The sequence below is a fragment of the Phalacrocorax aristotelis genome, chromosome 14 (assembly GCF_949628215.1).
Source record: "Phalacrocorax aristotelis chromosome 14, bGulAri2.1, whole genome shotgun sequence".
Classification (NCBI taxonomy): Eukaryota; Metazoa; Chordata; class Aves; order Suliformes; family Phalacrocoracidae; genus Phalacrocorax; species Phalacrocorax aristotelis.
This window is the reverse complement of record NC_134289.1, coordinates 1462711-1489485: the sequence shown is the minus strand read 5'-3', so window position 1 is coordinate 1489485 and position 26775 is coordinate 1462711. Positions and strand designations below refer to the sequence as shown.

Genomic DNA, 26775 nt, shown 5'->3' with positions numbered 1-26775 from the left:
ACGGCCAGGTAACTCTGAATAAGATTAATTGCTACACAGTTCCTTCCTCTTTGCAATTTTTATCGTATTTAATCTTCTGTTCCACTTCTCTGTGTAACGGTGCTATACTCTATTTATACACTCCAATTCCACTCTTACGTAAGTTCCCTAGCTGGGTGTTGAGTGAGATCCTCTGTTTGCATAAACTGGTCTATCGCTATCGACTTTGGGATTGTTACTCAAATTTAAGCCAGCCGAGGATTTGCTCCATTGACTTTCATGGATTTATTTTTAATTTATTACTCTGAGTTCAGAATCAAGAGCTCTGGATATAAATCTCGAACATAAATAGACAATTTCCAAATCTAAACAGTATAGCCACAAGTACCGTACAGAAAAACAAGCTAGGCATGTATAGAACTGTCTGAAAAGTTAACGAAATGTTGCTGTGCATTTATTAGTAGTTTACTGTTTATTAAACATTAAATCAAGATCCAAAAAACCTAATTAATTTAAATGAAGTATTGTCTAGCGAAATGGGAGCCTGTCAAAATAGTTGTTGGGGAGGACAATTAATTGGTACAAATGTGTGTGCAAACTTTGTTTTAAACTTTAAAGCGTGTCGTTTGTAGTATACAACGTATGTGCACAATACAAATTTCATACATTTTCCTCAGTGACAATAAAAAGCGCAGTTTATTATAAACTGAAGTAAAAATTAAAATAAAAAAAATAAGATCACAGTTTTGTCATTGGTATGTGAAGGTTGTTCCAAGGGCCCATCCAGAGCTCCTCTTCATCTGACTGTGTGTGTTCACTGTGCGACTCCAAGGGCTCTTTGACATCCTCATTATCCACAACCGATTCTTGTTCTTCTGTGCTTTTCATTTTGGAGCCCCCTGGCTTTGCCCCTACATTTTCACCCCCTATAGTAGAGGGGGCAAATGAGACACTGCAAGGTCTTGTGTTCATTTTATCACTAGAAGATGGTCCCTTTGACAACGTGTTCAGTGGGACGTTCTCCTCGTGCGTCACTGCAAGCTTGTCCAGTTTCTTGAATTGTTTCCCCAGTCTCACTGGAGATGTGACTTTTAAATTATTACCAAGGCAAACGCGACGGGTTCTGACAACGGAGCCATTCTGCGCGATGTAGATGTTACCGTTGATGTTATTTTGAACGTTCGAGTTATTAAGACGATTCCTCTGGCCAGAATCGGGAGCGCTGTCTTCTCCAGTGGAGCTGGTCTCATACTCTGGGTCAACTATCAACTTGATCCTTTTCTTTCTGGCCCACTGTTTGACAATAAATAGAAATGTCGTTAAATGTCAGCATTATTTCTTACGGTTCCTTTTTCTATCTGTTATCTAGGCGCTCATATGAATTTTTATTAACTTGGTCTTTTATACCCTTCCTTTCAGGTTGTACGCAGATACTTCTTGACTATTTTGATTATCACTTTGTGCCAGTTTGTGTGAACATGCAAACAATTCTTTGTACTAAAAAGTTATAAGAAAGATAAACTCATTTTAGTTCATGAACTGTATAATCCGAGTTAGAGTGTATAAAAACGGTGATGTTTTAATTCAGGTTTGAAAAGCAGTGACAGATCTGTGGGAAGCTGTGCTTCCTTTAAGTCAATGAGCACCTTCTTTGGAGAATTCTGAGGATGGAGACGTTACTTTCTGGAAGGAAACTTCTGTAAATCATGATATTGGTAAGCCAGTCGTATTTTGACAAAGCAATGTCTCAGTGTGTCTTACGACAAGAGATGAAAAACAACTAGATTAACAACCCCTTCTAACAGGAACTGGAAGGCACTGATGATGCAGCCATTGTGTAAGCGATACTCCTAGGAAACTACTGTACTAATGGGTAAATGCTAGGAAGGTCTTAGAAGTTTTCTTCCAGAGCATTACTATGCTGTAAATTCAGTGCAGAAACAGCATTGAGCAGGTCAGTTTTATACGCGCAACACTTCAAGCAGAGAAAGGGGTCGGGACCTACAGGAGAGAAGTTCTCAGGCATGACGTTGGCAAAATTGGCTGGTTATAAAACCGAAAAGCTTGACACAAGGCTTTGTGCCAGTTCCAGTCTAGTGGGATCAGTGGAGATGCTGTGCTATTAAATGCAAGATGGTGGAGAAATGAAACTTTAGATTTTATGTAATTTATATATTTCCTAAAGAGTTAATGCAAACAGTTGCCACGTTGCTGTGAATTTGTACTAACAGTGATTACACAAAACCCGTTACTTATTTTAATTTATACTTGAGGCATTTTAAAAATAAATGCCTCCTTGCAGTACACTGAAAGCAACGACTATCATTCCTGAATTAATGATGAAAACACTGTTATTTCACAAAGGCAGCAGATACCATCTCAGCTAACTCCCACTGCAATACATACACATGCACACAAGAAAAGCCAGTTTTCAGAGAAAGAAAATAATGCAAGGTACAAATGGGTGATGATTACTCTTCAGCTTTTGAGAAGTTACACTTTGTACAGATTACAGAGAGGCCTATTCTTTTGTTCCTGATAAAGACATACCATTTTCTTCACACACATATTCAGGTGGATGAAAAGACTGACTAGTTTAAATGGGATTTACGTTAAAACACTGTGTGCAGCTACAACTTCGCGCTATATGGGAGCTCAAAAAAGTAGGTAAGCGATCAGAAATCTAGTTCACATTTCAACTGGAATTAAAGACAACAGCTGAAAACTTAGTATTACGCTTTGCAGCTCAACACCAATTGTCTTGCCAGGGTAACTCCACAGCAGGCTCAAGCATCTTAAAAATTCAAACGTTTTTCTTTCCCTCAACTAAGAGGGACTGCCTGGCAGAGCTTTGGTGCATATGCCAAAATTTGTACTAGCTTTAAAGTACTCGCTCACAAGGCTAATCCAATACTGTCTCAAAGCTTTAATTTTATTTAGGCTTCTAAATGGCTTATCTGGACAAATCTAGCGGGTGAGAAACAGCTCTGTGGCTTTTGATACAAGGTAAATAAAGCACAGGCAGCTTGTGTGCATACAGAGCTTGCACAGTCTGTGCGCTGGCAGCACGGATGAGAGCCCTGTGAGGAAACGCGTCTTAAAGTTGCTTCTTACATGGAAACACAAAGGCCACTTGCGCTCTCAGGAACAGAAGTCTGTCCTACGCAATCCCGCTCATTCTGAGCGGAACTGTGCTAACGGACGTGCCACACGATTTCTCTAACTGAATGACATCAGATATCCCGGGTTATTGAATTTTAAAAGGCAGATATCAAAATATAGAACAGAGTTGGTGGTTACCTTCAGGAACACTTTGCTGTTACACATCTCACACTTTTAAACAGATGTGTAAAGTTTTGCCCCTTTTCCTTCCTGCAGTGTTCCATTTTTGTGACAGACACGAGCGGTATGAACACAGGGCCCTTAACAGGTGTGTGCCAGCAGGTTTGCCAAGCTATCCATCTCAGCTCATGCGAACTGCAATGTTACTGTGCCTCACAGCGTGCATAATGCATAAAGGATTAAATCTAAGAATCAAGACAATGCCTCTTTAATTACATTATTGAAATTAGCAGAGAAAAAGAAGTACTCCTTCCTGCCATGGCTCGATGAAAATTATTCTTTCTATATTCACCACTGAGTATACCTGAGTAGTCTCTCAGAGGAATATTAGTTTGGTTTTCTACAGTCCTATCCTTAAGAGAGCATATAGGGCTCAAATGCTGAAGCAATAAGCTTTGACATTTTCTTTTTGTCTGTCTCTAGTCAAGTGCGTATTGCTTAGGAAAGACCACACAGAAGGCACAGCAAACGAGATCACTCCTTACTGCAAAACGTCCACCTACTGTCGCTCTTTCAAAAGGATGTAGAATCACCAGCCGTCTCTGACTCCGTAATGGCAGTACCCAGCGTCTCATCTGACTGAGACCGACTGTTTTCCTGGGACATCGGTTTTATCTTCTTTCTTTTCACGCTGGTGTCTGAACTGTGACTCTCAGTATCAGGGGAAGTAGCCGTTTTACCAGAAGTGGCACTCGTTGTGCTTTTTGTCCCTTCAGTACCTTTGGAAGTAACACTGATTTCACTTTCCAGGCAAGAAGATTCATTCTTACTGATAGTTTCCTCCCTGTCACTAGCATCTGTGTCAACCTCTTCTGTGCTTTCATCCATGCTGTCCTCACCATTGATAGCTGATTTTCCTCTCTTGGCTTCTTCAGTAGCAGCAGTTTTTGCACTGGCAGCTATTTCAGAAACTGCCTTATTTGTGTTATCTGCCATTTCATCTGGGCTTGCGCTAACTTGCTCCACATCCGCTTGTTCGTCTTCTTCTGACACCTCTTCTATCGTGTCTTCTATTTCAAGGCTGGCGGAGGAGGTTTTGCTCTTATAGCTGGACCCTGAAGTCTTCTGGTAGCTTGTGTCCCGGTCGCTACCTGATGCATTAGAGGTAATATTTGATTTCTGGCTGGATCGCCTTGCTCTCCCACGAGAGCTACCTCTCTTACTTTTTATACTGGACCTTTCAGTGTTTCTTCTACTGCTGGACTTGCTGGTCCCTGATTTGCTGTATGAACTTTGCGTAGATGAGCTCTTTGACAGGCTACCATCTTCATCACTGTCAGTGTCTTCCTCATCATCATCCTCATCAGATGAGTCCTCCTCTGATTCACTAGTAGAGCTGGATCCAGAGCCATCATCGGACTCCACAAAATCGTGCCCAGTTTCTTCATCTGAGTCCACAGTACTTTCAGTGGCTTCACCTTGGTCCAGAGTTACTTTCAGGTAGTCTTTATCTTCTGACTCTGAGCCAGAGCTACTACTCTTCACGGATGACTCCTCTGAGGTGTATTTTGTCCTCTTCCTTTTCTTCTTCTCATAATCACTATCCTCATGTTCACTCTCTGCTGTGATATTTATTGAAACTCCTGATTTTGCTTCATCTCTTTCATAGTCTTCCTCTCCTTTTCCTCTTGCACGCACTGAATCTTTGCTGACAGGCTCTTGAAATTTTCTGGAGACACTAATGCGTTTTAACACATGATTTAGTTTTCTCATCGAAGGCCTGTCATCGGTTGATTTCTGGAAGTAACTTCCCCTGATAATCATGCTTTTCTCACCATCCATTTGGTGAGCTGACATCAGCTTGGCATAACTGGAATCTTTCCTACTGCTTTTCACTTTCTGCAGAATCATTGGGAATATCTTTGCTTTCTTCCATGGAGAACGAGCAGACTCAGTTCTTCCGACTGGTTTGTGAGCACTGACTGCTACGCGACTTAAGTGCATCACTGCTTTTAGTCTCCTTTTTCCCTGGCTGGTCCTATATGCTCTTCCAGAGCCATGTCTCAGATCCATCCCACCACCTAAAGGTCTACCTTCTATCTGAGCCCCTGCTCTCTGGCTTATACCTCGGCTCGAAGGACCTCTGCCTTGACTCATCCCCTGCAAATTATGAAAATGGAACTTGATTACAATTTTAAAGATAGTTATTATGAAAACTCGTAACCTAAAATAAGTCAGTAGGGACAAATGCAACATTTTTTCCTAGCATCAAAACTAACTTACCTGTTTTAGAATAGCTTTTTACCAAAGCTATGGGGTAAGTTTTACTTCTAGAATAGGCTGCAAGGGCACAACTACCTTACTTTGCAACAGGGAAGAATGCTGGTTCAGAAATGCTCTCTCATCTCATTTAATTAAAACCCATGTGATGGACTAAGAGTCTAGTATTTCTGAAAATCAGATTAAAAAAAAAAAAAAGGAACATTTACATCAACTTTTTTCTGGCTGCCACTGACATTTTCAAATTTCTTTACATTCAGTTGTGTACTTTATGATAAATGCGTTTTGACTGCTTTTCTCAGTGGAAAATCACCAGTTATAGGCTGAATATTAGTAATACCCCATTTGGTTAACAATATAAAATGGAATTACCTAAGGCTACGTGGATTTTTCATTGAACAAGAAACCTACATTGAAGGAAAAATAGACGTGGCTATTAAAAGAAACTGTGCAATTTTGCAGATTTTGCACTGGGGCACAGCAGCCCTGGATGCACAGGCAGCCCGGGGAGTGAGGGGCTGGGGAGCAGCTCTGCAGGGACCTGGGGGCTCTGGCCGACGGCAAGTTGAACGTGAGCCCCCAGCGTGCCCTGGCAGCCCAGAGGGCCAGCCGTGCCCTGGGGGGCACCAAGCCCTGCATCGCAGCCGGGCGAGGGGAGGGATTGTCCCGCTCTGCCCCGCGCTGGGGCGGCCTCACCTCGAGTGCTGCGGGCAGCGTTGGGCGCCGCAGGACATGAAGGGTATGAAGCTTCTGGAGAGTGTCTAGAGAAGGGCCATGAAGTTGGGGAAGGGTTTAGAGGGGAAACCGTATGAGGAGCGGCTGGAGTCCCTTGGGTTGTTCAGCTGGAGCAGAGGAGGCCGAGGGCAGCCTCATGGCGCTCTGCAGCTCCCTCCCGAGGGCAGGAGGAGGGGCAGGGCTGGTCTCTGCTCTCTGGTGCCCAACGCCAGGCCCCGAGGGAACGGCAGGGAGATGGGCCAGGGGAGGGTTAGGCTGGGCATTAGGGAAAGGTCCTTCCCCCCGAGGGTGGTGGAGCCCTGGCACAGGCTCCCCAGGGAGGCATCACGGCACCAGCCTGGCGATATTCCAGAAGCACTTGGCCAAGGCCCTCAGAGACACGGTGTGAATTTGGGGTGTCCTGTGCAGGGACGGGAGCTGGGCTCGATGGGCCTTGTGGGTCCCTTCCAGCTCAGGGCCTTCTGTGATTCTATGAATTCCTTTTCTTTTCTAGAAGAGGGGAAAGAGGTGCTGAGACAAAACTGTAACCAGTCATCAGAAGGGCAAACAATGATTAGCATTAGAAGAGCCGCTTACTTGGTCTATACAGAGTACAATATTCTAATAAATGAAAAAAATCCATTTGACAAGGTTTCATGGTCATTCACCTTGTTGCAGAGATGGGACCAACACAACAGAGACACTTACCTCTTCTGCTGTTGATCCATGCGGGCTATAGTAGTATCCACCATCATTCTCCACCACGACTTCTCCATACTCATCGTACATCCCCGAAGGAGAAAGCAATCGGCGGCGGCTCCCGTACTGAGGCAGTTCATACCTGGCAAAGACACCGTTGCCTCTTCGTAACATGCACCGATGTGTTCAGGTGTGTCTCACACGCAGCAAAAAATACACACACATCCCGAAAGGACAAGAATTTCTTTGCTCTTTTTTCTCTCTACCTTTGAGACGATTCCACCCCTCCCACCCCCTCCTTGGCGGCAACGCTCTTCCTATTGCAATTGGCTGTAAGCCTGTTACAACCGGAGGGGGACCCACGTTGCCAGGTCTCTGCAATCAGTCAAGAATCCTCCGAGTCTAACAAACCTCTTTCCAGGTACCTGATTATTTGGGGGATCTTTTTTCAAACTGGGGGATGAAAGAGCAGATTCCCTGGGATCAGTTCTGGAAATCCCTGCCAGCTTGTAAGAACAGTGATAATCCTTGACGTGCTTGCAGTCAGAACAAGGCAGGACGATGTTTTCTAGGTAAATGTAAAAGGCCAGATGCTGGCTGGGAACTGTGGGCAAAAAGTATCAGTCACTGAACTCAGGCCAGTGAGCCACAAAAGGGGAGGAGATAATGGAAATTAATTTCCAAGACAGCAGAAATATGCAAACGAAAAAGTGAATATAAAAATGGCGTGATAGATGGGGTACACATTCTGCAAGTGTAGTAGATCCCTAAAGAAGCTGGGAGTTATACAATGCCCCCTTGACTTTTAAAAAGAGTTTTCTTGTCAGCACGCACCTTCGTGGACATAAAGATTTAAGTAATCCTGAGGTGAAGGTAAAGTCTCCAGATTAGATGCCTAATAATAAATGTCACCAACTTGGAAAAGCAGCATTTTCAGAAATATATAGGAAAAATTAAAACACACCCATGCTCATAACTGTAGTAATCTTGCCCATAGTATTCCTGCCCTGGGTCGATTCCAGACTCCATACTTAACTCCTGTCAAAAGAGAAACACTGATTGAATGCATCGGTAATGACTGATGAAAAAGGCGCAAAGAACAGTATCTTCAAGTGCCAACAAGCAAAATAAATTATAATAATTTGAGGAACTTTGGCAGTTGTCAAGAACCGTAACGAGAAGCCAAGAGGAGCTTCAGATGACCCCTTCCCTGGTGTAGTTCCTGGGAGCGCCTGTTCTCACTCAGATAAACGCAGATGCTGTCCTGGTGTGGGACCCTGTCTCGCTTACCCCGTACAAAAGCCTCATTCAGTAAACTGGGCTCACAGCAAATACGCCGTCACTTCTTCCTCTCAAAGGAAAAAAGCTGCATTGAAAGATTAGGGCTATTTTACTTACAGTGTTTGGCAGGTCTCTTTTTTTTTGTGTTTTCTCAACCATGAGCATCATTCGACCAAGCTAAGTACTTGTCCGTACCCTACAGAAGTGCCAGTGTTTGCTTAAGCTCCCTTCACACACTGTTCGGTATTAGGCTGCTCTGTGGACTATCTCTGAACTTCAGTATCGACACAGAGCACCAGGGCCTGGCTTTTAGCAAGGCACTGCATATTGTCTCCACCTCAGAGCTTCCTAAAGGGTCTTCTCCTGCCCAATGAATTTAAAGTTGTGTCAGAGCATCTCATTGTAATTATTTCCAATGACTGCAGAAACCATCACTGTTCTGTACCACAGAAATACCATTGATAGCGATGTCTCACAAAAGCTGCATCTGCTCTGTTGCTTATTCTGGAAACAATATTGGGTCTAAAAGATTTGAAATAGAAACTATTGGGTTTATAATCCAGAGTGGCCTTTGCCCTTCACAGCAGTGTGCTAATGTTCCCATTGCCTTAGCAGGCCAACTGCTTAGTTCATCTTTAGGTACAATAATCATCAGTTGACTGACATCTGAAAAAACAGACTGCGGTTGGACAGCAAGGAAATTATTCTGTCTGAGAATCTGGACACGAAGCTAGGAAAGCTTTCAGTCTGTGTGATGAAGTCCCTGCGAGCAGCTGAGAGATGCTCAAGGGGAAAATACCAAGACGTGGTAAATTTAAGGTATTTAATTAAAACAACATAAATGGGATAACAATGTCTGACTTCCCTTTTCATCTAAAAGAGTCAGGGGGGAAAATATTACCTAAGACAGCGAAGTTTTTATTAGAGAATTATGTGAAAGCCATTAAAAAAATGAAAAACATTAAGAAATGAAAAACAGTGGTACCTCTGGTCTGAGAAGAGAAGGTCTCAGCAACTGCTGTTGCTACAAAAGGAAATTAGAAAGGGGTTAATTAGGCAGCAACAATTAAAGTGCAGGTCATCTGTGTGTCAGTTAAGATTGGAAAGAAATCCTAAAAATAGGCCCTTCAGAGCTTTTTGTACAGCAGTAACCCAGCTGCTTCCCCGCTCCATGAGCGGCAGTGCAGCGCCAAGCACCTTATGTAGTAACATCGCTTTACAACCCACTCTAAATTATTTCACTCAAGAACTTCTGTCAGAGCCCACGAGAACTGCTGTGTGGTGTATGTTCAAGACAGCAGGGAGGCAATGGCAGACAAAAAAAAATTATCCACAACAGGTAGAAAGCAAATCTAGGGGAATCTGCGGTCAAGTCTGTGATTCAGCTATTAAAAACCTGAAGTGATTTGATTTCTTACCCAAGCTTCTACTGCAATACCATCCCTTTAATTATCTATATTTCTGTACTTCTGTGGCTTTCAACCGAGTACCTCACAACCACAGATAGACTGTAATTCACAACACCGACAAGACAGCGAAGGATTCTCTCACTTGTTTTCTCTACAGCTTATGTGTGATTTCTTTCTGGATGTGGCACGCAGTAAGAAAAGCATGCTGATGTGAGGGAAAAGACCCTGGGAGGCTGCAGGGAGAGGGTCGACAGGATGGTATGGCTCCTCTCAGGTGTGTCACAGCTACGGGTCATTTTTTGGGAGTCATGTTGTTAATTACTCTGCAGCTCCAGTTTTCTGCAGATGACAGACCGATGCACATCACTTGCTGTTTTGTAAATTAGGATCAGATTTACTCAGGAAAATCAGTACCGTTGTCCCCACATTCCTCCCCAAATTTGGTGGCACTATTTCAGCCATGCTTCTTGGCCAAAACCAAACCCTGAGAGACAGGGATGTTCTGTATCTGAATTAAGAGACACAAATCAGCCCTGCGAAGGGAGGAAAAATTGCAGCAGAACAACAGAAAGCTTTCAGTTTGTAAGACACTGCGGAATAAGGAGCAGGAGGCTCCAGACATATACCTTAAGATTAATAAAACTGATCCAGCTCTCAGCAGTACATATCAGCCTTTGTGATAAGAAATGTATTTTAGAGAACTTTCCAATTATTAAACGAGTTCATTCAGATTTCTGAAGAAAACTCTCCCCATTGCTCATTGATGACAAAACAGCTCCTGCAAGGACGACAGAGTACACTGAGCTGCAGAGGTCTGTGTCGCGCAGTACGAGCCCCACGGCAGAGGGCCACCGCAGGTGGTTAGAGGTGCCTTAAGAAGACACGGCAAGTGTGGAGGGAATTCCCTGGGAGAGCAATTTTTGCAGTTCATCGAGCAGCAACCCCCTAGCGTGGAGGTTACCTTTGTGCCACGACGGTTACTAGCCCTCAGTGAACCTACGCCTCCTGAGCTTTTTGAACCACTTCGTATTTTTGGCCTCTAAAACACCCAGTAGCAATGAGTTTCGTAACATAAGCTGTATGGGAAAAGTATGTTGATGTGATTAGTGCTTTAAATGTAACTGGGGAACAGCCTTACCTCTTGCTGCGCGTATCCTCGCCTAGAGGTCAGAGAAAGAAAAAAAGAAAAAAATTAGTATACTTCTGCGAGACTATGTAAAGATGCATATAGCCATTCTTTCTGGAGAGAGGTGAAAAGATAATGTACTTAGAAACATAACTAGCAAGAAAAGAAATACATATCTACAACACAAAATATGTTTTTCTTTAGATTTGCTCTGGACATACGGATTATTGCATGAGAAAGGCTAGCGAAACTTTGGGATCTTTTCTTGCTTTAGATTGCAAATGAATGAGAAGAAATCCCCAATCCCCAAGAGCCAGAGAGCCAGCGCACGCAGAGCAACACAGAGCAGGGAAAGGGGCTGAATGCTGCGTTTGGGTGGCCTCGCCCTCCCACGAAAGGTCCGGCCCAGCTGCCTTCCCTGCCGTCTCAGAGACGTCTACACAGAGACTCCTTATTTCACGCAACTGCTTAGGCAGTGAAACAGTGTCTCTTCTACTTCTGGACTTTCTGTATCCGCTCGGGACTTGCCAGAAATTGCCCTGGAGCTTCTATTACTAATTTCTTGCAACAACATTATTCTTAAAATCACACATTTCCTAACATTTCCTCTGCAGGGGGGAGTTAATTTTTTTTTTCTATCTGTGTTTATTTTGCCACAGGCTTTGTGCTTTTGATCTTATTGGAAATTTCTTGTTGTTGTTTTAATTCATTTTCTTGGAGCCATTCATATGCATGACAAATGCACTTATGTCTAGCAAGTTCTCTATTTTCACATTTTGTGCCAGAAAATTAAAAGGGTTTAGACAAAGCTAGGGAACAGCAATTTAGGTCTTAGCATTATTATTAAGGATAAGCCTGGATTTAAATTTTTTTTTTTTTAGGAAGGAAAGGGTAAATGCTCAAAATTATGTTGAGCTTAACCTAGTACACAGAAAGCATTCTGGGGAATTTCTTTAATTACACTTGAGTAAACAATAAAGAGCAGAGTAGAAGTCCTTTTAATTCTTTAATATCACCATCTATGAAGTCTTCTATTAATATTCAGCACATGGAATTGATTATCAGCATTAAATTAATGCTGTTGCCCACAGAATATAAACTTAATGAACAACTCAAATGAAGATTTATCATCAAAAGATGATCTGTGACTTTCCAAAGCCCGCTTGAGGAACGCTATTTAGTTTCCACATTGCCTACAACAATCTTCAGATAAAGAAGGTCTTGTGTTGAACAGAGGATAAGTAAGCCTATTACTCTTAATTGCTCTCGAGTAATCACTATATTGCAGATTAAAAGCATAATATAAGTAATTCTTATTCAATTTGGAATTCAATTTTCTTAAAAATAGCACCACGCTATGATTTGAGAGATGCTTATACTTCTCTCATAGTTTTGTGTGGCCGTGCTTAAAGCCCCCAAAACACAAAAAAACTCCCATTCACTCAATACAGCACAAGGATCTATTCTGACAGAAAGGCAAAGGTCAAACCACCATCATTTGTTGCCAGGAAGGAATTAAAGCTCTCCACCCAGGGAGGAATTGCTTCCGGATAAACATCATCAGCTAGACTTCACTGCAGTCGGAGGGAAATCTTCAACAGAAAACGGGAAGCAAGGCCACAGTGCCTATGATGATGTAGGATAAGATAACAGCTAATATACAATTCTCGAACTTAACGTGAAAGAACAAGGATGGGTTTGCATATACAAAATGCACCGACCTTTCACAGGTCTGCACTGCTAACAAAGGTTAAAGGAACTGTGATTTGCCTAGAGCCACGTTTTTCCCAATTACAGGCATCCCAGCCGGCATTTGCTATTTCATACTTTGTTTTCATGTTAAAAGCAAAAGCATCATAAACCCCAAATATTACAGATAGCACTCAGAGGAGGCAACTGCTTATTAGTTTGCCCTGACTTTTAAAACGGAGGTTTCCCTGCAGTTCATAGCTGGAACTGAGGTGAAAGAACCTGGGAGGGAGATGAGTAATGACAGGCCACTGCTCCATTTCAGCTTTGCAAATGGGTATGCAAAGAAGCGCTCTCCACTGGCGCAATCTCTGCTCCCGCTCACAGCTCAACCCAGTCAAGCTGATGACAAAAGGATGGGAGATATATCCCGGATTACATCTGACCGTCCTTAACCAAATCAGACAACCTGAAAAGGGGCCAATCAGCTTATATATACTCAACTTCTTACCAACTAATACATTGGTCGTTATACTTTGTAGTGCTGCAGAACTGCAGCAGCATCCGGGCATCTCAATGGGACAGACCTTCCCTGAGTTAGGTTAAAAATACATGCTATTGGTACAGTTTCTTTCCCGGTCTAATAAAATGATTTTTTTAAAGAAAGACTATTCAAAAAACCGGCAGGAGACCAAAGGTTGCATTAACTCCAGACAGAATGAAACTAGGTTTTGTAAACTTTCCAACTTAATAAAGGTTTCCAGAAGGAGAAAGAAGGTGTTCCTCCTTAATGAAGGGCTGATTACCATGACCCCCACAGACTCTTCTGAGACTGATGAAACTAAATATTTTAAAAGGAGCTCCTGTGTGATGCCCATTCTTTCTGCTTAAGGAATGCCACAAATAATTGTGGTGAATAAAACCTTTGGAGTTTATGCTGTGGATGAATAAACACCTGCAGCTTTGCTGCGTGACACCACACTCTGCAAAGTTAGGTCATATTTGTCTAATATTTCACTAGTGATGTAATGAACCTCACAAAAGCATCTGTTATGGGTCTGCAAGCCCTGAAGTGGGATCTGGATACTTAAATTCAAGTTGATCCACTCTGACCGTGCTTAGCACAATAATTTCTCACGCTCATCTCTGCAAACTTTCCACTGCCCCGCTGTCTCCACGCCTGGACCATGGCAGACACACAGAAGCAAGTACACATGTAAGTCACCTTCTGATTCTGGCTCTTAAAAGTTCTGCTGCCTAATAGCTGCTGAACCTCGGCAATTTGCTGCTGGTGCTCCGGTGGTGCCACTCTTGGAGCATTTCACATCATTGGCAGGTATTCTATGTGCGTGCAGCTCATAAATCATACAGATTCTGTCACAGCAAAAATACTGTGAGCGGTAGTCCTTCCCCTCACACGTTTCACTACTATACGTGTCCTGGAACGATAGTCTAGCCCAACAAGAGTTTTAAGCAAAGAAAAATTCTAATGTATCAGCAAAACTGGAGTGATGGAGTTCACGGAGTTTGGTTCTGGGACAAAGAAAGAGAAACTACCTTCAGCAGTTTCCGACTGAAGCATCCATACATGTCCTAACTGCAGATTTAAAAAAAAAAAAAAGAGAAAAGAGAAAAAGCCAAGCACAATGGAGAGGCTGAATTTCTCTAGACAGTCTGATAAATAATTAATTGCCTTTTTGCTCAGAATCACAACATTTGATACTGAACTGGGTTTTTAGATTTCCTTATTTATGTAATATTTGCCTTTCCCGATATGTTTTTAAAAAATGTCATTTTATAAACACAACTATTTTGATTTTTGGCAAAAGACTAAAAGGAAACTTGCAAGTTGAACCAAACTAACGTTCATTTAAATGCCAAAATTGCTTTTACTTACCATTTCTTTTTCAAAGGACAAGCTAATTTCTATAATTGACAGAATTAATGTAAAGGTCTAATTTAGGTGACTGCGAGCAAAAAAGCCAGTAAGTAAATCCATACTACATGGATTTTTTTTCAAGTGCATGAAAACTCTTCACTTGGTGACACTAATCAGGGTGACTTTATTACAATTTAAGTGAGATGTTTCAGCTGTAAAGCTCATGGCAAACTAGCGTGAAAGTTGAAGAGAGACGCCAACAACATGCACACGCAAAATAAAAACCAAACAAATGCTTTGCACGTTAGAGAAATGTACAAAATAAAAAATTTTAGCATGCAGTTACAATACAAAAAGATGCAATGGAAGGCAGAGAACAGGTAACAGGAGGGAAGACAACTAGGTTTCCGGACAAGTCAAGACAAAACCCTTCTTCTGCCTTGAGATGCAGACATGAGCTGAAAGCAAGCATGCCAGCGTGGCAGAGCGCTGCATCATCTCCCACAGAATGGTGATGCATTACTGCGATAACTCCGGCTCACTAGTGCTGAGCCTGCTTACTACCAGTACTTGCTTTCTTTGACATCCAATATCTGACAGTAAGATTCCTCCCAGGTGGTTCATTTTATGGGCAAAGCAAGAGATTCCAATTACAGCTGCAGAAAAATCACTCAGCTTAGTGATGCTACCTACAGCGAAGGCTGCTTAACATAAAGCAGTATCAAGCCCTCTGCCGTCTATGACTGATCCTTGGGTGAAAATAGACAGTTTTCCCCAAGAATTTTTTGGTACACAGGCTAAGAACCAGCATCATAGAACAGTAAGACGTAGCTCTGAGAAAACAACTTGTAGCATTATTATACATTACAAATTTCCGAGCGAGCGGGAAAGACAATGTCTCACGATTTTGGGATTAGGACTGAATAAGTAGTGATACACAGCAGAGAAAGGGAACAAGTCTGAATTTCTAGAGTCTGAGGCAGATACCATGTGCTGCATTAGAGTTATCTCAAAATGTTACATGCAGAAAACATCCAACTGTAAATATTACAGTGCTGTCGACTGAGACGGAAAGCGTTTCTCAAGCTCCTCCACAACACAGCTCAAGTTGCCATTCTGCTGGTTGTGCTCAGCCACAGCTTCTGGCGTTGGCAGCTCTGGTGTCGCAACCGGTTTGAGCTTAGAAACGTGCTTGGGCAGAACGTGGTTTTTGTCTATTTGGCTGTACATGTTGGCCACAGACTTTTCAATCGCTGCTAAATTCTGAATGTTTTTAAGAATACCTTTCAGCTCCCTACCGGGAGGAGGCTCTGGCACCGTGGCCGGTGCTGGTACAGCTGGCTGTTTGGCAGGGGATTTTGAATGCTTGGCAGGGGATCGGTGCTGGGTGCTAAGAGGAGATGAAGAAGAAGAAAGAGAAACTGCAGGCAGAGGCGGAAGATGTGGTGGCAACTGAGGAGGGGATGGAGGTGGTGGTGGAGGTGGCAGCTGTGGAGGTGGGGGTGGGGGAATTTTAGGCGGATCTGGAATGCTTTCTGTAACTCCTTTGCTCTGTGGAGCTAGAAAACTTTGGCAAACTGATTTCTTTATCCTAAAAGACGGAGGAGTTGGTTTGCGAGTTGGTGGAGGAGAAAGTTCTTCAGGATAGTCGTGGTGAGTGATGATTACAGAGGGGACCGCAGAGGCCTCTGGTTCAACTACTTCAGCACAGGGCGTTGGAGAGGACAGAGGAGAAGAGCGAAGGCAAGGAGAAGCAACCGCACTTTTAGGAGACTGCTCTAGCACGGTCTCTCCTTCTCGGAAACAGGTGCTGTGCGTTGGCGATCGGATGGATTTCACATCAGGAGACTTCACTTGCTTCATTTCCTGCAAAGCCTGCTGCTCAAACTGTCTTGCTTTCTCTTTTACGGTCAACTTGGGGCCACTTGTTTTCTGAAATAGTGGACTGCTAATATCAGCAGTGCTCTGTTGATTTTCAGTCCCTTCATTCTCTGCTTTGAGCCTCTCCTGTTGCCACTGAATGGGGTCCATGATAACTGGCCTACTCAGAGAACCAGGCGCATGTCTTTTAGTAACGTGCGTTGGTACCGTCCATGCACGGTGACTGCCTCCCAAAGAGGCATCTCTCAAGACTAGTCTTGAAGGAGAAAGAGTATCTAGAGTATCGTTTCTTTTCCGTAGAAACCCAGCAGCAGTGGGACTTGGAGTGACACCTTCCACATATAAGGGGTTTTGTGTAGTTAATGGGTTCTCATCAGATAAAAAAGTAATGTTACTTGAAGATTTGGGGAGATTATTGTTCAATGATCCATTGATATTAGATTGCTTGTGAGCCTCAATAGCACGGGAAGCAAAGCTGCTTATAACTCTCTGACGGTCTCCTTCTTCTAAGACTGACTTTTTTCCCCTGCTTTGTTGGAAATGGTAGAGAAGAAAAAGACTTGAAAGAAAAGAAGATAATCACGTGTGAGGAAACATGCATGGACATAGATACTTATGAGAGAGAAAAAAAGAACTTATGATATGAATCAGAGCCATTAAATTACTTCTAGCAAACTACTACTATTCAACAGAAAGACCACATTTACTAGACTACTGGGCAAGACATTTACTTTTACATCTTCTTTAGGGGAGAAGGACTTGAGGAGGAAGAAAAATCACAACAAGTTTTCAGCTACCCAGCAAGTTCAAAAATAAGTGAACCTCTTTAAAAAAACCCTTAGATTTCAAAAGTATCAGTCAAAACCATACACTATCTCCCCAGTGACACAAAACATCAATGCTACGTAGTTATGTGATAGTTTCTCTATGAGATAATATGGACTCATGATATGTATACTGTATGTATGTATAATTGTGTCTCTGTCGTTCAAACAGCAGCGGCACTATGCCACGCTGCACACAGCCAACACAGAATATTCACAGGGATCTTTATGTTCATTGTATTCTATAATTGTGCCTCAAAACTCTGCTATTCTATAAAAAACATGTATGATTAGGCAAGTGTTTAAGTGTGCCTGCACTTTTTAAGGACTGGCCACAGACAAAATTAGAACTATGGTTCGAGCCGAGTGCGAGCCTGAAGCTGTGGCCGCGGGAGGAGGCAGGGGTGTACCCAAGCACACCTGAAGCATAGATCTGTAGGGTCTCTGTGAGGTGGCCAACAGGAGCTGAAGCCAGTCAGCTGAGATGCACGTTGTACTGAGACCATTCTCCTGACACTGACTCTTAAAGGATTACCAAGCTGGGCATTGTTTCTTGCATCTACAATACATACACTGATGCAGAAATATCAGTACGTGTATGAATTTCACCTCTGCACCACGTTAATGTGAGTGAAAAACCCCTGCAGTTGGACTGCACTGAATTTCTACCCCCAAAAGTCTCACCATTTTCTGGAAGTCATCTAGGCCCTCTGAGTGCCTCATTAACCTACCTTCCTCAAGTATTTTTAATACCACAAACTTCTGAGGAGATTGTAAGATAAGCAGTATTTTAAAATCAATATCCCCAAACTACCAGCTAGAAAAGTGTGCCTTTAGAGCCCTATTTTAAATAATGCCTGAATACCTGAGGCTGAAAATAAACTTCTCTCCCCCCAGCCTGTGGCAAATTTAAGATATTGGCCAACATCTGACAGAGCTAAAGCCAAAACCCTTATCCTTTCAAAGAGAAGATTACCCTCCTCAGCAATGAGACTGAGTCAAAACACATTTCCATCGCTGCCATATGCAAACTTATTGTAACTACACACATGTGCCATCTGGCACAGGGATGCAAAAAACCCACCCCAAAACCAGTCTTAAAAAGGATACCTACTCTAAAAAGCTCTCTGAAATATTAAATTTATCTGTAAGGCAGGATAGGGTGAGAATATGATGGTACATGGGGACATTATGTTAGAAACGGGGTATAAAGATTGCATTCCACTGTTGTACAATTCACTTATAGCTTCACTACCTCTGCCTAATACTGGCAGAGTTCGAAAATACGTTTTAAATGCCATACTTAAAACCTTCCTGTTTTCTGCAGTTAAGCAACTGCAGCTTAAGTATAGCATGAGTACCAATGACTTCTACACACACACAAAAAAACCCCAACAAAAAACCAAACATATAAAACTATTTGTAGCACCTTAGAACTGCCCGATATTTAAAAAAAAAAAACACCCTTCTATGTTAAAAATCTTAAATCTTGTCTCTAACAAAATTTGAGTCGTATTCTTTAGAATTTAGATAAAAAAGGGTTAGGCTATATTAACAAAAGGAATAGGGGAAAAATTGCGTTTTACTTAATTACAGGAATGCTGGAAGATGAAGTTTTAGACCTCTTGGTCAGATTGTTCCCTCTTCTTTGGTGTTGCTTTTCCACATATCAGAAAATATTACCAAATACAAATTAATGCAAATTTAACCTCTGGTGGTTAAATATTCCCTAGCAAAACCAGAAGAGAAATTTAAATAACTAGATACTGGATAGGAGTTAATTAGGAGATATTAAATCTCCTCTATGTTATTTAATATGTAGAAGTCCCCTGAAGGCCTGTGTTTAGTAACGAATCACATTTGCTGCTTAACTTTTGTCTCCCGTTTTGCTTGCGGGGGTCACCCACACAGAGGAGCTACAGCCGCCTAAAGGGCACAGGGACCTGAGAGGACCCAGCGAAGGCTCTGCACAGAGCGCAGGGATCACTCCCGTTTGCAGATAACACCCAGCAAAGCCACGAAGGGTTACACCAGTGACTAAACCCTCCCCGAGCACTGCAGTTCTCCGGAACACAGCACGCCCAAGGCCTGCCTTCGGGCAGAATCTAACTGTATGAAAAATAATTGATTTCACACTAATAGTAAACTGACCCGTTATTCTAAAGCAGCGTACTTTGAGGTTGGTCAACTACCCTCAGTCAAATTAGAAGCAAGAGAAAGAAATGATTCTGAACTTGAAGGAAGCCCTCCAGTAGAAGGCTCATGCAAGATGACACAACCTTTATGCTACTGGAACAGATTATTTCTAAAGCTTCTCAGTTCCTTCCTCACTTCACACGACGCCTCTCAACGATGAGGTTATCCTGCATCCTTTTTCTGTTTACGTATAGGTACTTTAATCAATGAGAAACATCTGCTCACCAGTTTGAAGCGCATTTCTGTAAATTGAAAGAAAAGTACCTGCCTTGCAAGGAATTGTAAATAGCAGGCAAGAAAGACTTCGCTTGCATCCAATTGTGAGATCTTAAGTCCACAAACTGAAAGCAACACCTCAGTGTCGGTTTTGTTTGGTTTTTTTAAGGTAGTAGGACTATTTGGCTTTAGAAATAATATCATTCAAGTTCAGCAATCATACTACTTCTCTACTTCCAAGAAAAGGATAAAGAAGCATAGAAGTATTGAAACTTCACAGTAAATGTCTTTCCTGTACTTGATCAATGGACAAATAAAATATGAATTTCAGATTGCAAGGTTTAATGGGAATTACTGAAAGGCAAATTAACTAGCATTTCTACTAGCTACAAATATTAGGACAATGAAATGAGCTTACTTACTGATGCCTATGTATCCAAAGACAGAGAAAAACAAAAATTATGAGACAAGGCAGATTTAAAACTAAAGAGCTTAGTTCCATTTCATTTGCTATAAATACCAAATTAAGAAAACAAGACACAAGGCAGCACTGCAAATGGAAGATGACTGTCTTAGGACAACAACAGACAGGAAACATTGTACTACAATTCATGAAAAATATTAAGAAAAGATATCTTCTGAAGAATAATCTCCTAAGGCACACCAGTATCTTCAAATCAACTATTTGACAGAAAAAAAAGATAATTTGTAATTGTTTTGATTAAAGCATGTTATTTTCTCTAAAGTCCTAAGGATTTTAATGTATTTTATAAGTATTTTTTCTAGTTTTATGTTTAATCAGTTCCTTAGCATCATGGATATGTGTAGATATGGCATCTTTTCCGGTGCACTGGAACCTATTTGTAGTCAAAATGAACAGAAATCTAAGCCGCAAAGTCAAAACGGCAAATCTGTAAATTTGCACCTGTATGTTGCAGTACTAAAACGTAAAGAAAAAATCCGTGCAGGGAAAAACCCAACACAGCAAGGATTGTTCTGGGTTTAGCAGGAGGTATTCATCAGTACAAAATGCAGGTTCATCCACTGGGATAGCCAGTTCCCACAGATAATCAGCTTTATATCACTGCCAGTAAAAGTAGTAGAAGAAAGTAACTAATTTCAGTAGAAATTTAGGTAAATGCAAAAGAAACAGGGATTTTATCCTTTAGAGCACCTCACTGTATACATGTAAGTGTATAGATGTGATCTCATGTGGTTCACAAGCAGAAGTGCTCACATTCAAAAATGCAACTGCAAGCTACTGCCGAACATACGTTTTTCCTCCCTCCCTGCCCGAGCGGTAACACTTCACAAAGGCAAAAGGCATGGGAGGCAATGCAACAGTTAGGAGAAGCTATTCTCCCTTCAAGTACAGCTCCTCTATTTACAAAGAAAAGCTCAAGCTCTGGAATTATTTCAAACACAGAGAGCACATTCAGATGGCCAAGCGTTAAAGCAGCAGTGTTACGCTTTCTCATGCTTCCTTAACGTTTTATGAACTCAACCACAGCATCTGTAAAACGCCAAATTTCTCAGCAAAACAAATAATAGTTGAAAACAGAGCAGAAAGAAGTTGGGCAATCCTCAACACTGCCACCAGCAGCTCGCTCTCTCCCTGCCTCCAAACGTATTAACGCTGTGCTCTTCAGCATTACTTGGTTTTAAAATATAAAAGTAGATGAGTGAGCATGGCAAGCTTATCAACAAACCCCACCGATATGAAAGAGATATTAATTGCCTATTCTCTGCTGTAATATTCTCGTACTGAGAATTAAATTGTTGTTGGAGACCATAAACTTCAGATTTATGGACTCATGAAAACATAGGCATCTTTGCACTATTACTGTTTTACGAGCATATAATAGGTAAAAGATATATTTATTGAATGCCAGTGGTTTCTCTACTTTGACAGTTCCTTTATCTGTAATTTCAATATCCAAACAGTTTCAAATTTAGAGCAAAAAACCTGACTTTACCCAACAGAATATTTCTTACTACAGCAAATGGGGACTTTGGGGCAGTGATTTTATTGGATGTATTTAGCCAACAGCTTTGAAAAACATGGCATGCTGGCCTGGATTTGCAAAGGCACTAAACGAGCCCAGTCCTGGCTCGTCCTGGTCGCAATGGCCTGCTGTAGGCTCTTGCTCTAGAAAAAAACCATCTGGTTATAGCCTGCTTTTTGCCAACTTAAAACCTGTTAAATATTCCCCCATGTGCTACAAGCCCTCCCCATTAGCAGGTTACATTGGGTTTTTTCTCCTTAACGAGCCATCCTATTTATTTTCTGGATGTTTGAGAACCCCAAGCAGCTGGAGAAAGACCCCCTTCATGAAGAAAAGAGCTTTTGACACAGACTGCAGGAAGCAATATCCCTGGAAAGTGAATCACAGCTTTGGTCACTAGCAACTCTATTGACGTATCACAAGGAATACTCACATGGTGCTGTCGCCAAGCTCTTCATAGAGGTTATTGGCAGCGGTGCTTGCTGGTTTGCCTGCTGGTAAAGCCATCTGGATTCTCGCAGTCTTTGCACATTCAGCCTGTCGCCTTTGGTAAGCCACGTAAGGAAGGAGAAATACCATTAGAAACACTCTATACCCTAACATAAGCCAAGATGTAAAGTTTCCAATGTTTTTTCCTGCGGTTTTCAAAGCGTTCCTGCATTTTGTCGTCTTCAAAGAAAAGTAATAACATGGTAACCTTTTCCTGGCTTTTCCAGCTCTCCGTTACCTGTCCTCTCTTGGAATCCCAGAGCTCCCCCTGGACAGAGACCTGACCAGCAGTACGTCACTGCCACAGGAGGTCTTTCCCAGGAAATAAGGTACGTGCTAGCTTTGCCACTGCTCTCATTAGGAGGCTTATCTGTTCTGGCTGCCCAAGAGCAGCGGAGGGAGTAAGCTCTTCGGGCGTGCGCTTCATTCAAGTGCCAAGAAACTGGAATTTTAAACACAAAAAGAAGCCTCTGGCAAAGTTTACGTTATCACTTACAACTCTCCTCTCATCAGAGTTGGCTGGGAAATTTCTGTCTCAGTGAACAGTTTTCCTGGAAAAAGTATTTCCACTGTGAAACAAATGTCTATTTTCTATCTGGAAAACAAAGCCTGTTGTCTCTCCTGTGTAACTGGGGCAGCATCACCACGGAGGTGACATGACTGATCCGCCTCGCTTTGGTTTCGAGGGTGGTCGACACCTGACCCTTTTCAGGGAAAGCTCTCCAAGCACTCTAGCCTGCCATGCGCCCGCTTGCTGGAGGAATCCCGCACACATGGAAATATTTACTTTTTCCCCTGCAGTAAACAGGCGGTGCCCTGAACCACGGTATCTTTAACGTGTGCTACCCAGCGATAATAAAATATACGGAGTAGCTGAATAAGTAACTTTTAACCTCGCACACAACATGTTCAGGAACGAGTTGGAGTATAGGAAGTAACTCTTACTAAATATCAGGTACCCTTTCTTCTTAAAAATAAAGACTGGTAGGCTGTCAGTATTCCTATGCAATCTGTTAGAAACAAAGCTGAAAAGAAGTACTTACTCTTTGAATCTGTTTTGTTATGCAAAAAAAGATAAAGAGATAAAAAGGAAGGTTAAATGAATTCTGGTTGCAACAATTGTCCTAAACAGCAAACCTAATAGGAGTAATAAACTAGATGCTGCTTAATTATTCCACACATAAAATTACAGAATTAATGACATGTTTAAAGAATCATACTTTCCAGAGCTGAGCAGTGTTTAGGTGCTCTTTGTGATACTCCTGAAACAATTTTGCAGTCAGCATAAACAGGAATTACAGCAGGGGAAACTGCTTTGGGCTGACAGAAATTAACTCCCTCGCACGCGCGCAGGAAGGAATAAGTAATGAAACCAGGAATATACCTCGCGATACTTCTTTAACAGGTAGACAATTGGGGGGGCATTTTTATAACTGTTTTCTCATTTTAACATATTTCAAGAATGCTATAGAAAACATCTTCAATAGTGAAGTAGTATTATTTTTGGTTTTATTTAGAAGATTCCGGTCTTTTGTGATTAGCAAATAATATATTATTTATAGCTACCTTCTGGGGTTGTGTATTTCAAAGACGCTGGTTAACAGAAAAGAATAATAATAGTTTCTGGCTTGTTTACGAGTCATAAATGTAGGCACTGAGCTGCACTTTGACAGGGGTAATTTTATAAGTCAAATGAGTTTTCAGTAACTGTTATTTTGACAAAATTCAGTACACTGATCACTGATCTGGAAAGCACTCGAAAACAGACCTACCGCACGTAAGAAGTTTTAACAGTGAGAAAATCTTAACATTTCCATTATATGTGCTGTGAGTGTGACAGTTACATTTATCCCGCTATAAACTCTACACTCAGTGGCAGACTGGAGCACCTGATTTGCCAGAATGTTACCAGGAAAAATGCTGAAACTGCTTTGGAAAAGGAGGAAAAAGGCTGTAATGCAAAAACAAACCATAAGGCTCAGGAGAGCTTTTGGTATTGATATTAACACTAAAATTCCTTTTATTTTCTTTGGCACTCTTCAGTGATACACTTTTCATAAAAGTATAGTTTATGCACATTACTGTGCGATAAATCCAACTCCAAGTCATGCTTCCAGACAACAAAAATGGGATTTTTTTTGATGAAATGACGTTAGGTGGGTTCCTTAAAGCTCTTAAAAGAGATTGTTAATCTTTTGATAATCTAACAGATGTCAAGGAAGAATAGTGCTATCAGGTTTCTTAAAGAAACAGACAATTCAGATAACAACAGTAAGAAACTAATTGTAAGTTGAGCCAGTTCAGTAGTGCTTCACTGAAGGAAATTTTGTATACAATTTTGGGAGAAGTAAAGCAGCTTTGAGCTGCACTGCCATCCCAAAGGCGCAGCAGTTTGTCAAGCTCTTTCAAACTCCTTGGAAAGACTTATTTTGGGCCAAATCGTTTGGAGAAACTTGGATGTAACTATAATCCAAAGAACGTGCAGTAACCATCAAGAAGCGGTTATCCTTGGCTATTTTTCTGATGTCACTAAGGAGCGTGCTGTTTTTTCATGTAGGCTATGCTTCTTAAATGGTGACTAACACAGTGCTTTGCTAACTCCTATCTGCAGCGTAGAAAGGAAAAATGCACAGTTTAAAGCTCACCTGGCATATTGTACCTCACTACATCTATTGCAACACTGAGATTGTAACTGCTTTAATGTAATACATGTATATCAGCTCTTCCGTGGCCTCTCCTCTCACAGACCGATGCAGCAGGAGTCTGCAGAGGCACTGACGCTTCATTGCCCTTAACACAACGAAGGGAGCAGATGCCAAAGCATTTTTTTTTTTGTAGAAACAAAACAAACAGAAAAGAAAAACAAACAAAAAAATCCATCAGGGCTCTGGGAACTCCTTCCTTACACGGTCCTGTGGAGCACAGGTTTTCCATAATGAGGGCATATTATGCTCAGAGCATGCATGTGGAATTAGAAATCTTTCATGAGAAGAAATTAAAGAATAAATAGACAGCCTTTAAGTCCAAATGCATTGATTTTAAATATGAGTGGACCTGAAAAGGCTCAGTTGGGAGGAACTTGTTGGTAATGTTGATCCTTTAATTAGTATATAAGCCCAATTACTTAAACCTCTTGAGTCTACAAGAGGTGAGTGAAAATACCAAGAAGGTTCTTTCTGGTGTATGCTGCTTTATATAGTGCTAAAATGGCATAAAATCAATTCTTCGTGAAACATTTGCAATTAAGCAGCATACAGATAGGGAAAAAATATAACTGAGTATTTTGTAGAATCGTAGAATAATTAAGGTTGGAAAAGACCTCTAGGATCATCAAGTCCAACCGCCAACCCAACACTACCATGACCCAAAGTGCCCAGTTTACACGACTTTTAAATACCCCCAGGGATGGTGACTCCCCCACCTCCCTGGGCAGCCTGTTCCAATGCCTGACCGCCCTTTCAGTAAAGAAATTTTTCCTAATATCCAACCTAAACCTCCCCTGGCGCAGCTTGAGGCCGTTCCCTCTCATCCTGTCACTGGTGACTTGGGAGCAGAGACCAACCCCCCCCCTCACTCCAGCCCCTCTCAGGCAGCTGCAGAGAGCGAGAAGGGCTCCCCTCAGCCCCCTCTTCTCCAGGCTAAACCCCCCCCGCTCCCTCAGCCGCTCCTCATCAGACTTGCTCTCTAGATTTATGATTTAAACAAAAACAGTTGAGTCCTCTTATTTTGCCTGAGCAAAATTTCATTTTTGATTCATTTATTGAAACAGCACCTTTTTCCTTTTAGTTTTTTTTTTTTTTGGCATGGACTTCATCTCTGAATCTACACTTGTGATTCAAACATCCGGCTTTTGATCTTGTGTTTCGACATGTACTCTAAAACAGTTACTGCACCACAGCTTTAGAAAATACAGCACAATGCACTTCCCGTGCATTTTCTCTTTTCATGCACAAGCATTGAACGACTCTTGTGGTGAGAGGGAAATGAAAAATATTTCCCTGCATAATAATTTCCTTGCAATGAAGGATAATTTTCAAAGCAGTTCTGCTACGAAATGCAGCATCCCTACTACAACGCTGCTACCACAAAAAGGAGGAGGAGTACTTACTGTCTGTAGCTGACCATAACTATTAAAATAGCTGGCATACAGCAAAGGATGATTATGACGGCTAGAGCAAGTAATGCGCCTTCCGTGTAGCCTACGGCTTGCGCCTGCTTCTTGACATTCGCTACCACATCTGGGGTGCGGATCTCCAGGATGCGTCCTCCCTGCCCCAGGTACGGCTGAAACTCTTTATTGATATCCAGCAGTTTGCCATCCAGGAACCTTCAACGTCACAAAAGAAGACTATTACAGCCAAGTTAATTAACTGTGTTTGAATTCCTGCATAGTTGGCTTAATGGCTATGGTCTGATAAAGTACATACTACTTCTTTATGTGCTTAAGAATATTAGTAATTCCCTGTAATCCCTATGTCAGTAATAATTCCAATGTACTTAATACTGGAACAGAGTTTAAACACCGAAAAGGAGAGGTGAGCTGAAGCTTATACTAATTTATAGGGGCAAAAAGTTCTCCGCGCCATTGAGAGCAGCATGGCAAATGGCTTGCTTTGTGCTTTTTCCTTCAGTGGTCTGTTGCAGAGGATTAACTAACTCTCCTGCACACACCCCTAAAGAACACTTTGGCCTAAAGATCAATCTGATGCTACTCTAAAAGCAGGTAATTTTTAGAGGACTCTCCTCAGCTTCCTAGAGAAATTCCTCAGCTGGAAGGATAGCCTACAGTTGGCTCCTTTTTGACTTCCCTGTCAGTATTAAAAAG

General features: G+C 41.9%; 1 protein-coding gene across 5 annotated transcripts in view; it reads right to left on the bottom strand.

Annotated features, from left to right (window-relative positions):
• Window positions 1–656: 656 nt before the first annotated feature.
• Window positions 657–26775, bottom strand: part of PCDH15 (protocadherin related 15) — a 695790-nt gene continuing 669671 nt past the window's right edge. For 2 of the 5 annotated variants that reach the window (XM_075109424.1, XM_075109423.1), the window contains 7 exons: window positions 26059–26277; window positions 21895–22005; window positions 10783–10804; window positions 9221–9259; window positions 7919–7992; window positions 6964–7096; window positions 657–1272 (listed from right to left, as the gene is read on the bottom strand). In XM_075109424.1, the coding sequence (XP_074965525.1) occupies window positions 718–1272; window positions 6964–7096; window positions 7919–7992; window positions 9221–9259; window positions 10783–10804; window positions 21895–22005; window positions 26059–26277 (1153 nt within the window). In that variant the 3' untranslated portion in view covers window positions 657–717. Of the gene's footprint in view, window positions 1273–3738; window positions 5422–6963; window positions 7097–7918; window positions 7993–9220; window positions 9260–10782; window positions 10805–21894; window positions 22006–26058; window positions 26278–26775 lie in introns of those variants that run through there. The other 3 variants (XM_075109422.1, XM_075109421.1, XM_075109425.1) reach the window with 2 other exon arrangements.